This window comes from Scyliorhinus torazame, chromosome 1 (genome assembly GCF_047496885.1).
Source record: "Scyliorhinus torazame isolate Kashiwa2021f chromosome 1, sScyTor2.1, whole genome shotgun sequence".
NCBI classification, from domain to species: Eukaryota; Metazoa; Chordata; class Chondrichthyes; order Carcharhiniformes; family Scyliorhinidae; genus Scyliorhinus; species Scyliorhinus torazame.
The window spans coordinates 169809116-169825777 of NC_092707.1; the positions used below are offsets into that span (position 1 = coordinate 169809116).

At 46.8% G+C, this 16662-nt stretch overlaps 1 protein-coding gene across 4 annotated transcripts in view; it reads right to left on the reverse strand.

The window, feature by feature from the left end:
• Window positions 1-16662, reverse strand: part of LOC140416604 (dyslexia-associated protein KIAA0319-like protein) — a 142085-nt gene that overhangs the window by 53192 nt on the left and 72231 nt on the right. For all 4 annotated transcript variants that reach the window (XM_072501139.1, XM_072501141.1, XM_072501138.1 and 1 more), the window contains 2 exons: window positions 4915-5007; window positions 4249-4381 (listed from right to left, as the gene is read on the reverse strand). In XM_072501139.1, the coding sequence (XP_072357240.1) occupies window positions 4249-4381; window positions 4915-5007 (226 nt within the window). The remainder of the gene's footprint in view (window positions 1-4248; window positions 4382-4914; window positions 5008-16662) is intronic.

Below are 16662 nucleotides of genomic sequence, written 5' to 3' on the forward strand. Positions count from 1 at the left end.
TCAAAGGCAAGTAAATGGATCCAAGGTGCAGATCAGCATGATTTTATTGAATGACAGAATGAGCTCCAGGAGCCAAATGGCCTCCTCCTCTTCCTATATTCCTGTGTAATTATACCCTCCCAGTAGAGGTGTAGCTGCAATACCTCAGTTTTTCATTTCCCAGTTCCTTAACTTGAACTGCTTCAAACAGCGTCAGTAACCTACTTGCCAAACATTGCTATTTACCTATAATTATATCGAATACAAGGATTGTATGAAAAGATTAGACTATATTATTTCAAAAGGGGCACTAAATGAGATCTTTAAGACCATGCCGAATTATTCCAGTTGCCTCAAAGCTGCTGCATCCAAATCCTAAAACTGGTTTAACAACCGTAATCAGAATTTTATGTCCCTGTTTTGTGTGAAAACAAGCACTGATTTTCCAGAGTCAACAAGTACAGAAGCTTTTCTCATTCATTACTACCTAATGATTGTGATTTCACCAATAAAACAAGAAATATATCAACTGCATGAGCTAGTGTTAAAGTCAATTTTTAGCACATTGGGACATATTAAGTTTGCTCACATTTATACTGTTTGCTGCAACACTGATCCAGATCTATCGAGGAATCTTGTTGAAATGTGCCAAACAAAGGGAATTGTTTTTCACTGTAGGGCCATTGCCACATAAACATTGATCAGTTTTGTATTTTCAGGCTGATATTCACAAACTTGGGAATTACAATAGTTCATCTCACAAAACAACAAATAGTGACCAGTGAACAGGTTAAATTGCTTTGCACAACTTGGACTAACTTCTGAAAAAGCATTCAATTGTTGCGAAACAAAATAAGTCTGTTAAGAATGGGGAACTCCAATTAACAGCGCATAGGATTTTTAAAAAACCGGTTAGTGCTAACTTGTATTTGAGCATGGCTGGCTGAACAAGAAAATAGATTAAGACCAAGTTTCTACGTAGCATGCTCTATAAATTCAAACCACTAGATGGCATACTAAAGTTCAGATTGAGATGTTTACAGTCATGGGCAGAATCTTTTAAATTATTTAATTTTGTATTAACTTCGCACTCAGGGGATGTGGGCATCACTGGCTGGGCCTGCATTTATTGCCCTTCCCGAACTGCCCTCCATTTCGGAGGATATTCAAGAGTCAACCACATTGCTGTGGATCTGGAGTCATAGGTAGGCCAGCCAGACTAGGTAAGGATGACAGATTTCCTTCCCTAAAGGACATTAGTGAAGCAGGTGGGCGTTTACTACAAATGACAATTAGAATTTCAATTTCAGATTTTAAAAAAATATTGAATTCAAATTTCACCATCTGCCGTGGTTGGATTTGAATCCAGGTCCCCAGGTCTTGTCCTGGGTCTCTGGATTACAAGTCCAGTGATAATACCACTACACCATTGTATTAACTTACTTTCATCAGTATAGTTTATTATTTTTGTTCATTTTACTTTAGTGCATAAGCTGAACTCATCTTTTGTCCCATTAGTGAAGTTCCTCTCCATTTAGGTGCAAAAATAACGAGCTACCACTGCAATCAACTGCTTCCAACCCGTATTTTATAAGAAGACGAATATACAGTGGATTCTCCACTCTGAGTGTATCTACTTCTGCATTTATAGTTCTGCATCCTTAAGCTTGTAATTTTTCGCCCAATCTTGACACAGTACAATGCAGTGGTCACCATACTGAAATAGGAATTGAAAGTTCAAATCCTAACAGGGTGTTGTACCAAGTACAACAAATACCAGCACCAAAGAAGAACAAGGTAGCCTGCCTCAACGACTACCGACCAGTGGCCCTGACGTCTGTTACCATGAAATGCTTCAAGCGGCTAGTCATGCGGCGGATCAACGCCAGCCTCCCAGATGGCCTCGATCCATTGCAGTTCGCCTACCGCGGCAACCAATCCACAGCAGATGCTATCTCTCTGGCAACTCTCGAACATCTCAACAACAAGGACACCTACGTCAGACTGTTGTTTATAGACAACAGCTCCGCCTCCAACACAGTTATCCCGACAAGACTAATAACCAAACTCTGCAACCTTGGACTTGACTCCTCCTTATGCAGTTGGATCCTTGACTTCCTCACCAACAGACCGCAATCTGTCAGGATAGGTAACAACACCTCCTCCACAATAGTCCTCAACACCGGGGCCCCGCAAGGATGTGTGCTGAGTCCTCTACTGTACTCCCTGTACGCCCACAACTGTGTGGCGAGGGTCAACTCCAATTCAATCGATAAGTTTGCAGACGATACGACTGTGGTGGATCATATCACAAACAACGACGAATCAGACTACAGAAGGGAGATAAATCACTTGGTTGCATGGTGTCCCGAAAACAACCTCTCTCTAAATGTTGGAAAGACCAAGGAACTGATCATCGACTTCAGGAAGCATAGTACGACAAACACCCCGTCGACATCAATGGCTCCGAAGTAGAGATGGTCTATAGCTTTAAGTTCCTGGGGGTCACCATCACCAACAGTCTGCCCTGGTCCACTCATGTTGATACAAAAGTCAAGTAAGCCCAACAACGTCTCTACTTCCTACAGAAGCTAAAGAAATTCGGCATGTCTGCATCGACTCTCACAAACTTCTACAGATGTGCCATAGAGAACATCCTATCCGGCTGCTTTACAGCCTGGTATGGCAACTGCTCAGTCCAAGATCGCAAGAAACTGCAGTGTGGTGAACTCAGCCCAACGCATCACACAAACTTGCCATCTTCCCAGTGATACTGTCTACACCTCCCACTGCTCGGAAAGGCACAAAGCATTGTCAGAGACCCCTCACACCCAGGCTTTGCCCTCTTCCAGATCCTTCCATCTGGCAGAAAATACAGAAGTCTGAAGACCCGCATATCCAGACATAGGAACAGCTTCTTTCCCACAGTTACTAGACTCCTCAACGATTCTCCCTTGGATTGATCTGTTCCCTGCAAGAACACTATTCACAACACCCTATGCTGCTCTTGTTTGGCCTTGTTCCGCACTGTAACCAATCACTATTTGTTGATGCACCATTGTCAATGTACTCTAACGATTATTCTTTTGTCTACTATGTACATACTGTGTACTTCCCTTGGCCGCAGAAAAATACTTTTCACTGTACTTCGGTACATGTGACAATAAATATCAATCAATCAATTGTGAAATCTCCACCTTTGACTCGTCTTGACTGCCTGATTTCAGTTTAACACTATTTAGTTGACTCTTAAGCAAGCCAAACAGTTGTAAAACCATGCTATAACAGCAGAGTAATACCACCAAGGAGACACAAACAGCGCAAGGAGTCAGTGATGTTCTGGATAACCAAGAACAGACGATAAATGTGGCATTGGCAAGCATTGTTCACATTGAAAACTAAAACAAAAACATTTTTTAAGAACCTATAACAACTGAAATTGCTCAAGGGTGTGCCATGGCAGATCTATTCATTAGTCTTGCTATTTCCAAGGCGATAATATTAGGAAAAATGTGACAGAATTTGGGGTGACTCAGATTTACATCATTCAATTGCATGTTTTGATGAATAAATATATCCAATCTTATTTCTAAGAAAATTCAGTTGGTAATGACAACACACAATCACATCCTAAGTTACGGGTTTGCACCTGTAATTGCCACATGGTCCTCAATCTCAACCACACTATCCAAGAGGTACAAAACAATTCTCAAAAGAGCAGGAGCAGTGCAAAGCATCCAGAGTTGTAGCTTACTATCTCCAAGCACTCATTGTACAACCAGTTCTGAGAAGTGGCTGAAAGCATGCAGCCTGCCTGCTTCTGGCTGTGGAATGGAAATGCGGAATGGGGAGAGTTATAGGAAGGGAGTAAAAAGAAATGCACTAAAAGAAGAAAATTACAAAGTTATACCTGGTATACAATTACATCAGCCAATAACGACATGAGCTGTACAATTTCTGGTCGCTTTGGCACATCCAAAAAGGTTCGGCAAATAGGGTAGCACTGCTTGCTTAACTGGACGTTGTCAGGTAAAAGTGCCAGGAGTCATTATCACAGAATTGTTACAGTGTAGGAGGCCATTTGGTCCATTGTGTCTGCACTGGCTCTTCAAACAAGCCACTGGCCATAGTTGGGGGAAAAAATTGACCTTTGACACGGCCACTGACGGAAGCACACAACAAAAACAGAGTACTCGACATCAGTGGGATTTAATCACATGCGCCATCTTAATTATTTTCAAACAGAGAGCCTTACTTAAATTTATGTACCTGAATGTGTAATTGCCTGGAACCAAGTTGGTCAGCTTCAGTATGGCTGTACTTGCAGACACCTTCTCCTCTCGCAATGGACCTTTCTCCTCCTCCCATTGATAACTTACGATTTTATCATCATCTGTACTTTCTGCAAATGCAACAGCATTTATTTTTTTTAGTTTGACAGCTGTATTATGGCAAAACTACTCAATGGTACTGCAACAGATTATAAAGCACAGGCATACACTATTGAGCTTTAAACAGAAATTCAGAAAAGCAATTGATTGCAGTTGACCCAAGGGAGATGGATGTCTATTTTAGCACAAACCTTCCAAACTAACAAATTTAGTCAAGCAGAAGAATCCTGGTCAAAGCAGGATATAATCAGTAATTATTCAGATTTATCAATGCTTTGTAATGTTAATCCACTTCATAGTTTCACCTGAAGGCATGCTTAAGATCTAACTTTACATATTAAAATTAACACTTTATTAAACATTGTTCATTTTTTAATATTTTCCTTTAGTAAAAATAAAGTGCACGGTTTAGATGATGGGATCTTGACAATTACATTGAATTTCTTAGCAAGTTATCAGGATTTTCAAAAGGAAATATATTAACCAAATTCTAACTGCAGCCGAATGGTAGACCGGTTATGTAAAAATAAAGCTGTAAACTTACGGCTCCCATCAATAAAAGTGGATGTGGTAGGCAATGAGATCTCTTGGAATTTTGGAGAGACAATAGCCACTGGAAATTGATTCACACGAGGTGCTGCAAAATAAATCAACTGGGATTAAAAAAAAATTTTTTTTTAAGTAGTTAATTTGTGGAAGCAACAATCACTTAAATAAAAGGTAGGTATCCAGCATTGGCAATCAAGACCACTGCTTGAACAATGCAGCAACATATGCAGATTTACAGAATAACCTTCACAGCATTAGAATGGATGTAAAGAGCCATCTTTGTTTCAGTATTCCAAACGTAAACTATTTCAAGAACTATTCAAATAATGATGTAAATATAAACAATGCTCAATACCTATGCAAGGGCAATTAGGGATAGGCAATAAATGCTGGCCTTGCCAGCAATGCTCACATCCCAGAAATGAGTAAAACAAAACCTGGAAATAGAATTAGAAAGATTGTGAACATTTTGCAGGTGCACAACTTCACATGTGCCCCTCGACTTCTTGATTCCATGCTTTTGTCACAATAGCCCCAGGTTCTGCAGTCAGTGCCAAAAGCACTAATCATTCATCGCACTTGCACTTTTGCACAGATTTTGCTGGCATTTGTACTTGTAGCTATTAGATGGCCAAAACAGCATGGCACTGTCTACAGGGTAACCAGGATCTAGGTGAACAGTGTTGCTAACTTTTCGGTTGGTTCAATTGCTCTGTTTTTATTACCTTTGCTCTCGAGTCGCCAGGTATCTTTATACCGCCACGAGGTTCAAGTCCAAGTAATGATCAATAACTCAATACACCGATTAGTAAGATTCAAATCAAAGCACATTTATTATACACAGTAATCGCTACTCATGCACAAATTCTACGTCTAAGCTACTTCTACAACTAACAGGCCTATACTTAACTTTGGACTGGCCCACCAGGTCAGGGGAACAAATGGCCTTTCGTTCGGGTTCTGAGTCTGCGGGATTCAAAGTTGGTACGGATTGGTAGCTAGGAGCGCCTATCTCGTAGCGAGCGTTGAATTAAGACTTACGGTCTTTCGGCGGTCACTGCACCGGTCACGGTTTGTTCGCGTTGCTGGGTGACTCGGGCAGGAAGAAGAGAGCGAGTTGAACTTGGGGGCTTAACTTTATAGTCCCCAGGGGCTTCCCGTCTTTCGGGGCGGACCCTGTACTTGGTTCTAGGTGATTGGACTTCGTTCCAATCGCTTGGTTAGATTTCTCCAATACTGGAGCGGTTCCCTGATCGATGGGCGGTCTTGAGGTGTTCGTTAACCTCTTTTGTGTTGGCTCCTGCTGACGCCGGGGAGTCTGGCTTAGTTTTGTGTGCCCCAAATGTTGCTATTGTTCCCGGGGATTGCTCATTAGGATGTAGATGGCTGCTACATTATTATGCTGATGGTCACTGGTATCGATGCAAAGCAGAGTTAAATACACAGCAAACCTGCACCTGCTGTGCTATGTCAAACAGGGACATGCATTACAAAACAAGAAAATGGGAACCTCTAACTATCCTTAATACACTACACTCACTTAAACATTTCATCACTCTAACTTCCTCAACCATACAAACAAAATCATAGCAGTTTATACATATTTTTCCTGGCTTGGCAGATTTGGTTAGATTTCTCCAATACTGGAGCGGTTCCCTGATCGATGGGCGGTCTTGAGGTGTTCGTTAACCTCTTTTGTGTTGGCTCCTGCTGACGCCGGGGAGTCTGGCTTAGTTTTGTGTGCCCCAAATGTTGCTATTGTTCCCGGGGATTGCTCATTAGGATGTAGATGGCTGCTACATTATTATGCTGATGGTCACTGGTATCGATGCAAAGCAGAGTTAAATACACAGCAAACCTGCACCTGCTGGTTTCTGCTTGTGTTGGCTGAATTTCCCTTCAGCCTTTGCCGTTCGCCATTTTAAATCGGGAGTTGGCCAATTTAGGTGGCTACACTCCCTCCTTGTGATCCTAATGCTAAGCGTGAAGGATCACATAACTGCGTTGTTTTCATTCCCTGACCCGGTGAGCACGTCTTTCATGGCCTCTAAACTGACCATAACTATGCAAAAAAAATTTTAACTAACAATTCTAAGGGGCGCTATGTCAAACAGGGACATGCATTACAAAACAAGAAAATGGGAACCTCTAACTATCCTTAATACACTACACTCACTTAAACATTTCATCACTCTAACTTCCTCAACCATACAAACAAAATCATAGCAGTTTATACATATTTTTCCTGGCTTGGCAGTCAAGCTCAGGATCGTACAATTGCTCATGAACATTTCTTTATTTACAACAAAGAAGCAAACAAATGCTCTTTATTATAGATCGCGGGGGTCTGGGGTCTGTTCGTATCCAAAAATAGGGGATCTGATCCTATATACTGGGGTGCGAGCGCGGTAGGCTCTCCTGTTCCATTTTCACAGACGCATAGTCTGCACGATGCAGCAGAGTATCGCCAATACCAACAAGGATTCTATTACGTAGGACAGGGAATGCCAGGTTATAAACCTGTCACACCAAGATGGAGTGGTGTCGCTGGTGACTGGGCTCTGGGTACTGTGGGGAAGTGAATCATTAACGGCTGGGGGGCTTGAGGTCATGGGGTTTGCGTTCGCGCACAACCAAATGTCCATTATAACGATGAACCACGCGGAGGATGTCCTCATGGTTCTTCTTCTTTCACTTCTCTTCTCTTCTCCTGTCCTGGAGCTTCTGTGGAAACAAGCATAGTGTCTGTTACTATCTTGGTTTAACATCTCGTATGATAGCCTGTCTGTCCTTTAGTGCTAATTACTCCCTTTGTAATTGGTCACTATGTGTGACTCCCTCATTTTCTATTCTTCAAAAACCGAATTTCAGGACAAGACACACTTACAAATAATGAACCAGTGTGAGCCGTCTCGCAGACTGTGCGATTTACCATCCAAATGTTTGAGGATGTAAATAGCATATGGTTGGCAACCTAAAGGTTACCTGAAACAAAACAAAACTTTTTGAACTAAAACTTTCCAAAAAGAGTTGGATGGAGTCCCCGGGTAGGACGGCGACCAATGCAGTGTGTCCCCTACCTGAGCGTAGCTGACCAGAGGGGGGGGTTCCCAGGCAGAGCGGGTCCCAAGCCGTTTCTCCACTGCCTGAGCAACCGACAAGAACGGGCAAGAAATGTAGTCATCGTGGGGGGGGTTGCCGTATTGGTTCTACCTTCGAACCAGAAGGGCAGTTATGAACGGGCGTCTGTCGACAGACGAGTTCCTCTGACCTGGCGTCTGGGACAGTAGCAGGTCTCTGTGGGCAAGTCCTCAGAGGTTTCTGCTGAAAGGGCGTGGGGCTGTGGAAAAAAAAAAATCCGATCTGACATACATTTAACAAAACACTACAAACAACATAAAACATGCTGCAGGTTCCATCAGAAAGGACACCGTTTTCTCCCAAGCGGTTCCTTTTTAAAACATCATCTGGACACCTCAGTTATCAGTTGCGAACAGGGTCGCAAAGGGGTTCTCGTTTTGGGAGTCAGACTCAAGGTCATCATCTTCTCTCGGATGCCAAACTCTTGAATGTATCAGGGCTGATGGGGCTGCTTGGTATGATTTCGGATCGCTCTCGTCATTCCGGACGAGTCTGTACGAGTTATCTCTGTGCCAATAGGTGGTGTCTAGTTGTGTGGGGACGGAATCGGGGTCGTCATGGTAGGTCGGTGGTGGGGTTTGTGTAGGAAAGTGATCGTGAAGGGATCACTCGAATCGTGGTCAGATTCGCTGGGTGTGGGTCCTGTTGCATGGGAATAGTAGGGAGGCGTGCTGTGGCTATCGTCCGAGTCACAGTCGCTGTCTCTGCTGCTGCAGTCTGTGGGCGTTCCGGGGCGGAGTGCATATTTCGGGGGTGGAGTCGAGGTTGAGTCCGTGGCTGGGCGTGTTGGGGGATGGCAGGGTTACGTTGGCTGTGGGCGGGGTGTGGTGTGCTGCGTCGAGCATGACGTGGTGTGCGTGGTTAGACTGTGTTCCATATGCCTTCAGCTGGTTGATATGGAACCACGCAGTCTTTCCGTTGGGATACTTTATCTTGTAGACGGAAGGGCTTACTTTGTCCGCAATGGAGTACGGACCCGAGTACTTTGGTGACAGGAATGTGCTGGGGTTGTATACGGAGAGCATGACTTGCTGTCCTACACTGAACTCAGTCGCATGCACTGTCTTATCGAAACAGGCCTTGCTCGGTTTCTTTCTTGTGCCCAATTTCACTGCGGCTGCTAGCTGAGCCGTTCGAACATTATCCACTAATTGTTTGACTGCGTTCTCGTGTGTGAGGGCTGTCACTTCGGGGCTGGTCAAGTCTAAACCTCATAAAAATTCTGTGCCTTTCATGGGGCGTCCGGTCATGAGAGTGTGTGGGGTGCAACCTGTGGAAGTTGAAACTGTATTGCGCAAAAACATCAGCGCAAAAGGGTGGACTGAGTCCCAAGTGGTGTTGTTTTGCTGGACAAGTTTTTGGAGGGTGGATTTTAGGGTCCGATTCATGCGCTCCACGATACCACTCAACTGGGGGTGGTATGCAATGTGGAATTCTTGGGTAATGCCAAATATCATGAGGATGTTCTTCATGACACGCCCTGTAAAATGGGAACCTTGGTCGGATTCAATGCTGCGGGGGAGTCCCCATCTCGTAAAGATGTGGTGGGTTAAAATCTTGGCTGTGGACTTTGCCGCGTTTGTTCTGGATGGGAATGCTTCCACCCATTTGGTAAACGTGTCTATCACCACGAGTACATATTTATAACCATTCCTACAAGGGGACAATGGTCCTATAAAATCAATCTGGAAGTTAGTCCAGGGGCCATTAACGGGTCGGGTGTGACTGAGTTGAGCCTTTTTGGTACATCTGTCCGGATTATTCTGGGCACAGATAAGACAATTCTCAACGTATTGAGTAACATCTTCTTTTAAACTCGGCCACCAGCTGAGCTGCCCGAGGTTGGCTGTAGTGGGATCGATTCCCTGATGTCCATGACTGTCATGGAACAAACAAATCAGTTGATTCCTGTCCTGTTCAGGAACCACATAAAGGGTGTCTTTTAACACCACACCGTCATGTGTGGTCAGAGCATTTTTAAACCTCTCGGAGGGTGCTGGATAGTTTCCTTTTAAAATCTCCGAGATTGCTGTCCTGCTTCTGGGCCTGCACTAAATCCTCGATATTAGTCTGCGAGACCTGGGGCGAAATTCTCCGGTATCGGCGCGATGTCCGCTGACTGGCGCCCAAAACGGCGCAAATCAGTCGGGCATCGCGCCGCCCCAAAGGCGCGGAATGCTCCGCATCTTGGGGGGCCGAGCCCCAACCTTAAGGGGCTAGGCCCGCGCCGGACCAATTTCCGCCCCGCCAGCTGGCGGAAAAGGCCTTTGGTGCCCCGCCAGCTAGCGCGGAAATGACATCTCCGGGCGGCGCGTGCGCGGGAGCCTTAGCGGCCGCTGACGGCATTCCCGCGCATGCGCAGTGGAGGGAGTCTCTTCCGCCTCCGCCATGGTGGAGACCGTGGCGAAGGCGGAAGGAAAAGAGTGCCCTCATGGCACAGGCCCGCCCGCGGATCGGTGTGCCCCGAGGGCCAGGCCACCGTGGGGGCACCCCCCCCCCCGGGGCCGATCGCTCCGCACCACCCCCCCCCCCCCCCCAGGACCCCGGAGCCCGCCCGCGTCGCCTTGTCCCGCCGGTTAGGTAGGTGGTTTCATCTACGCCGGCGGGACAGGCATTTTAGCGGCGGGACTTCGGTCCATTCGGGCCGGAGAATCGCGGGGGGGGGGGGGCGAATATCCGGTGCCGGAGAATTTGGCAACCGGCGGGGGCGGGATTCACGCCAGCCCCCAGCGATTCTCCGTCCCGGCGGGGGGGTCGGAGAATCTCGCCCCTGAACTGCATCCACTGGTGCGCTCTTGGGGGATGTCCAAGAATATCCATGCCTGGAACCTGCTTTAGCCAGTGCGTCGGCTTTTACATTTCCAGGGGGGGGGGGGGGGGGGGGGAAGAGAACGATGGTGACTTCGAACTTTGACTATACCAAAAGTCCTGTTCTGTGCTCTCTCTAAAATGTGACGGAGTAATGGGGCTGAGGGGAGGGGTTTTCCGTCTGCGGAAACAAATCCTCTTGCTTTCCACAGGGGCAGGAATTCCGTGAGGCTGTTGCAGACATAGAGGCTGTCCGAGTATATGTCTGCTGGGCTGGGGAAGGAATCTGGGTGTTCCACTATATACAGGATGGCCGCCAGTTCTGCTGCCTACGCGCCTAAGTGTCCTGGAAGTTTTATTGCTATTTCTTCTAGGGCACGTCCCTGACATAAATGCCGCATCCTGTTATGAGCTTCCCTTCTAATATTGAGGAAGATCCATCCACATATATCTTTATGGGTTGGCACGTGTCTGTGTGCTTGGGGCTCTGGGTTGAACTACCTATCTTTCTGGGGGGTGTTTTAGCAATGAAGGGGCCTGTGTTGTGGTGTGGTGTGGAGAGATAATTTCACATTCATAGGGGGTTCCGGGGTACTGTAGGTTGTCGGCTAAAAAAGTGTGGGTCTTTGTCCGTTTCACAGTGATGTCCCGTCCCTGCAAAAGAAGGGTCCATCTGGCTGCTCTTATTTGACTGACTGTACCGTCCTGGAGTCGTCCGTCCAGTAAAAGTTGGGTGGGGGTGTGTTTTGTGAGGATTGTGATGGGGTTCAGTCCGGTGATGTACGAAAAATACTGAACTGCCCAAAATACTCCGAGCAGGTGCCTCTCACAGGCTGAAAATCCCTGTTCCACAGCATCTAAAGTTCTGGAGGCGTAAGCTACGGGCCTTAACTGTTTGTGCCGTTCCTGGAGGAGCACGGCCGAAAGGGTGCGTCTGTGGTTGCTACCTCTATAGCGTAAGGGGAAAGAGGGTCTGGAACTTGTAGTGCGGGGGCTGCTATGAGTGCCTGTTCTAAAGAGTCCACAGCATCCGTATGCTGCGGAAGCCATTCCCAGGGGGCTCCTTTCTTTAGGAGGTCTGACAGGGGTGCTGCCTTGCTGGCGAAACCGTCAATGTGGTTTCGGCAGTAGCCAACCAGTCCTAAAAATGACCGGAGAGCTGAAACGTTCTGGGGAAGGGGCAATTTAGCAATCGAGTCAATCCTTTTATGTTCGATCTCACGTTTACCGTGCGTGATAATTGTTCCCAAATATATCACCTTGTCTTCCAAAATCTGGGCCTTTTTGGGGTTAACTTTACAACCAATTGAATGTAAGAGTTCCAGGAGTTCGGACAGAAGCTCGATGTGCTCTTCCTTGGTGTCTGTCTGCAGTAGTAGGTCGTCTACGTACTGGACGAGACATTCGGGGCGAGAGAATTTGGCTAAACCATTTGCCAGCTGTCGGTGGAAAATGGAGGGGGAGTTGTGGAATCCTTGTGGCAGGCATGTCCACGTGTACTGCTGATTTTTAAAAGTGAAGGCAAATTTGTACTGCACGCCTTTGCCAATGGAATGGACCAGAATCCATTACTGACATCCAAAACCGTAAAGAATCGGGAATTGAGTCCCTGCTTGAGCATGGTCTCGGGACTTGTTGCTACTGTGGGGGTGATTTTGTTGAGTTCCCGGTAATCGATGGTCAGTCGCCATGATCCATCGGGCTTTCTCACTGGCCAAATCGGGGCATTATTAGTGGAGGCTACTGATCTAAGTACACCCTGCTCTAATAAGCTTTCAATTACTTTTGCGATTTCTCCCTCTGCGTCTTGGGAAATCCATATTGTTTTTGGGGTCTAGGGTCAGGTCCTGTGATTTGTACGGAGCCAGCCATCCGGCCACAGTCATGATTGTGAGTCGCGAATGCTGTCCTGTTTTTTTTGCAGAACTGCCCTAACCTGCTTGTCCGTGCTAAGCGTGGTCGGGTTGAACCAAAATTCGCCTACTGCGCTAATTTTGTTCGCGTATTCTCCTATGTTGAGCGTTGCGGGGGCTTTTGCAGATTTTGCCATTTTCCAGACACATTGGTTGACTGGATGAAATGAAAGATTGTGGGAATTCATGAAGTCTATTCCGAGAATGTGTTCTGCTGTGTGGGGCAGGACAACTAAAACCATGGGGTGCTTGGTGATGTTGCCGATTTGAATGGGTACAGGGGCTGTGATGTGTCCCTGCTGTGAGTGGCCTGTAAAGCCGCTGAGGGTGATGGTGGCTGTAGTGGGCCACGTGAAACAGGGTGGAGGAATTTATTGTGGTGCGGGACCCTCCTGTGTCCCATAGAAATTTGATGGGCTGTCCCCGAATTCTTGCTGCAACTACCGGTCGTTCGGACCTATCCCAACGGGTGTCACAGACCCAACTGGGGGAGCCCGAACACAGTCAGTCCGTCTGACCTGAACAGGTGCTAACACTATGAATGGGCTCTGTCTTATTCATACTTAGAGTGCCCGTCTGCTGGGCTCTCTGTGGCTTTCGTGGGGCATTGCATTCCCTTGCAAAGTGTCCTAACTGTCCACAGCTGTAACACTCCTGTGACTTTGGTGAGGGGCTGTTCTTGCTTTCATTTACCCATACGGGGTTCTGGTGTGATTTTACTGCTTGTATGTCTGCTTCTGCCTGCTTTTCTTCGGGATTTTTAACTGCGGGTTTGTTTTGTACAGACTGCTCCCAGGCGAGGGACAATCTTTTTACAACCCATTTCTCATTATGAGCCTTCTCTGAGGGATCATAACTCGCGCAAGGTTTATGTCCTGTTTCTGTGGCATGGGAGATAAGGGTGCGGGTCCATTTGGCCACGTTGTCTGGGGACAAATGGGCATGGTCTAAGTCTCCAAAAACTGCTGCAAAACGGATCCACAGGCGTCCAGCAAACGCTGTGGGGTTCTCGGTTTGCTTTTGCCTGCATTTGTTGAGGCCATCTACGGGGTCACCCCGGTTATACCCGATCGCGTCTAGGACCGCGGTATGCATTTCTGCAAGGGTGCCTCCTCCTACATTCTGTGGGTCGGGAAGGGCTGCTACGACCGAAGGGTCTACACTCAAAACTGTGAGCTTTACGTGCTCCCGCTCATCCAGGCCGTACATGGTCGTCTGCTGCTTTACTCTGGCAAAGAAATGGTGGGGGTCTGAGGTGGGAGGAACGGTGTGATTTTCTCGCACGCATCCCGTAATTGGGTCACTGTTAAGGGGATGGTATACAAAAATTCTGTGTCGGCTGATGTGGCTGTGCGGTGGGTGGTGACTGAGTTCATTGGAGCCTGAACTCTCTGCTCTGTGGGGGGTTGGGGCGCTTTTCTCTTTTGGGGCTTTCCCTGCGCACATGTTCCCTGAACATAACTCTGTGCTGTCTCGTTTAATTCTTCCCAATCAGGGCCGTCTTCCTCATCTAATTTTGCTCCAAAGGATTCCTGGAATCCTTTTTGGACTGAAAGCAGCGATTGCAGCTCTGCAATCTGCTTCCGGCACTTTGCGTGGTCTAACGAACTTTGTCCTTGCTCCGTGGTGGCAGCATGGAGTGCTCTTAACGCTGCCTTCAGGTCACTACACTGCCTCTGCAATGCTTCTACCTGCTTCTCGGTTTCCTCTCGTACCAGGACTGCATGTTGTGTGTCCGGATAGGCCTTTTCGTACTGGGACTGGAAGCTGCTTAAGTGCGCCCGACAAGACTGGTGAGCCCTCTTGGCCTCATCCAGCTCTCCGTCTTTTGCTGCTAACTTCCTCCTCAACACTAGGTTCTCTCTCTCTACCTCATTTACATCAAACTTACTCATGCGATGTATGCCTTCTATCTCTTTCGGGAGCGTCCTAACGACCTCCTCTGTGCCTTAAACTGTGCCAAGCAGGACACGATTGCCATCGGTTTGCGAGCTTTTCCGAAGCTCTTCTTGTGGATCTCGCTCACGGTCTCCCACCAAGTATGTCCTATACTCCCGGGGCCTGATTCCTCGTTGTCACAGAATTCCAAAGGGGCCATCCTTTCCCTTTGAGGCACTTCCTGATTTCTTCCTCCCAAATGGGACACTGTCCCACTCTACTGCTGCTGGTCGCTGCGACCACAAATTCCTCGGGGTTTATGAGGCGTTGCATTGCCTGCATTGCCATCTTTCCTATCCGAATGCTGCTCTTCAAATTTGGGACAGGGGTATTAAGGCGGTGCTGTAAATACGGGTATGGCTTTCGCTACTTTCCGAAATACAAACTCCCGACAGTTTTGTCGCAACAAAAAATCTATCAGTTTTACCTTATCGCCCTGTTAGTTACGCATGCATACACACACTTCCGAATTATGAGGATTGATCAGAACTGCTTGAACGCTTGTGGTTTTCTGTTCCCAATTGGATCTTTATTTCAAATTCTGGGTTCTGCCGCAGTGGTTATGCCACTTCTAGATCGGGTCCCGGCGGAGTCGCCAATAATGTTGCTAACTTTTCGGTTGGTTCAACTGCTCTGTTTTATTACCATTGCTCTCGAGTCGCCAGGTATCTTTCTGATACCGCCACGAGGTTCAAGTCCAAGTAATGATCAATAACTCATACACCGATTAGTAAGATTCAAATCAAAGCACATTTATTATACACAGTAATCGTTACTCATGCACAAATTCTACGTCTAAGCTACTTCTACAACTGACAGGCCTATACTTAACTTCGGACTGGCCCACCAGGTCAGGGGAACAAATGGCTTTTCGTTCGGGTTCTGAGTCTGCGGGATTCAAAGTTGGTACGGATTGGTAGCTAGGAGCGTCAATCTCGTAGCGAGCGTTGAATTAAGACTTACGGTCTTTCGGCGGTCACTGCACCGGTCACGGTTGGTTGGCGTTGCTGGGTGACCCAGGCAGGCAGGAAGAGAGTGAGTTGAACTTGGGGGCTTAACTTTATAGTCCCCAGGGGCTTCCCGCCTTTCGGGGCGGACCCTGTACCTGGTTCTAGGTGATTGGACTTTGTTCCAAACGCTTGGTTCGATTTCTCCAATACTGGAGCGATTCCCTGATCGATGGGTGGTCTTGAGGTGTTTGTTAACCTCTTTTGTGTTGGCTCCTGCTGGCGCCGGGGAGTCTGGCTTAGTTTTGTGTCCCCCAAATGTTGCAATTGTTCCCGGGGATTGCTCATTAGTATGTAGATGGCTGCTACATTATGCTGATGGTCGCTGGTATCGATGCTGTCTGGGCTTTTGCAGAGTTAAATACACAGCAAACTTGCACCTGCTGGTTTCTGCCTGTGTTGGCTGAATTTCCCTTCAGCCTTTGCCGTTCGCCATTTTAAATCGGGAGTTGGCCAATTTAGGTGGCTACAACAGGATAAGCAATAGTGTGGTTTCTTATCCAATCAAATTTAGGAATCCTGACAATGTCACACAGAGTCTAAACAGTTAAATGTTAAATCATACAAACAGACATATTATGAGCAGGAGTCGGCTGCTCAGCCCCTCGAGCCTGCTCTGCCATTCAATAAGATCATGGCTGATCTGACTGCAGCCTGAACTCCACATTCCTGCCTATCCCCCGATAACCTTACGCTCCCCTTGCTTAACAAGAATCTATCTACCTTTGCTTTAACAATATTCAAAAACTCTGCTCCCACTGCCTTTTGAGTAAGGGTTCCAAAGATTTACTACTCCCAGAAAAAAATTCTCATCTATTTTAAATAGGCAATCCGTTATTTTAAAACAGTGACCACTAGTTCTAGATTCTCCTGCAAGAGGAAACATGCTCTGCACATCCAACCTGTCTAGACCCCTAACGATCTTAAGTTTCAATC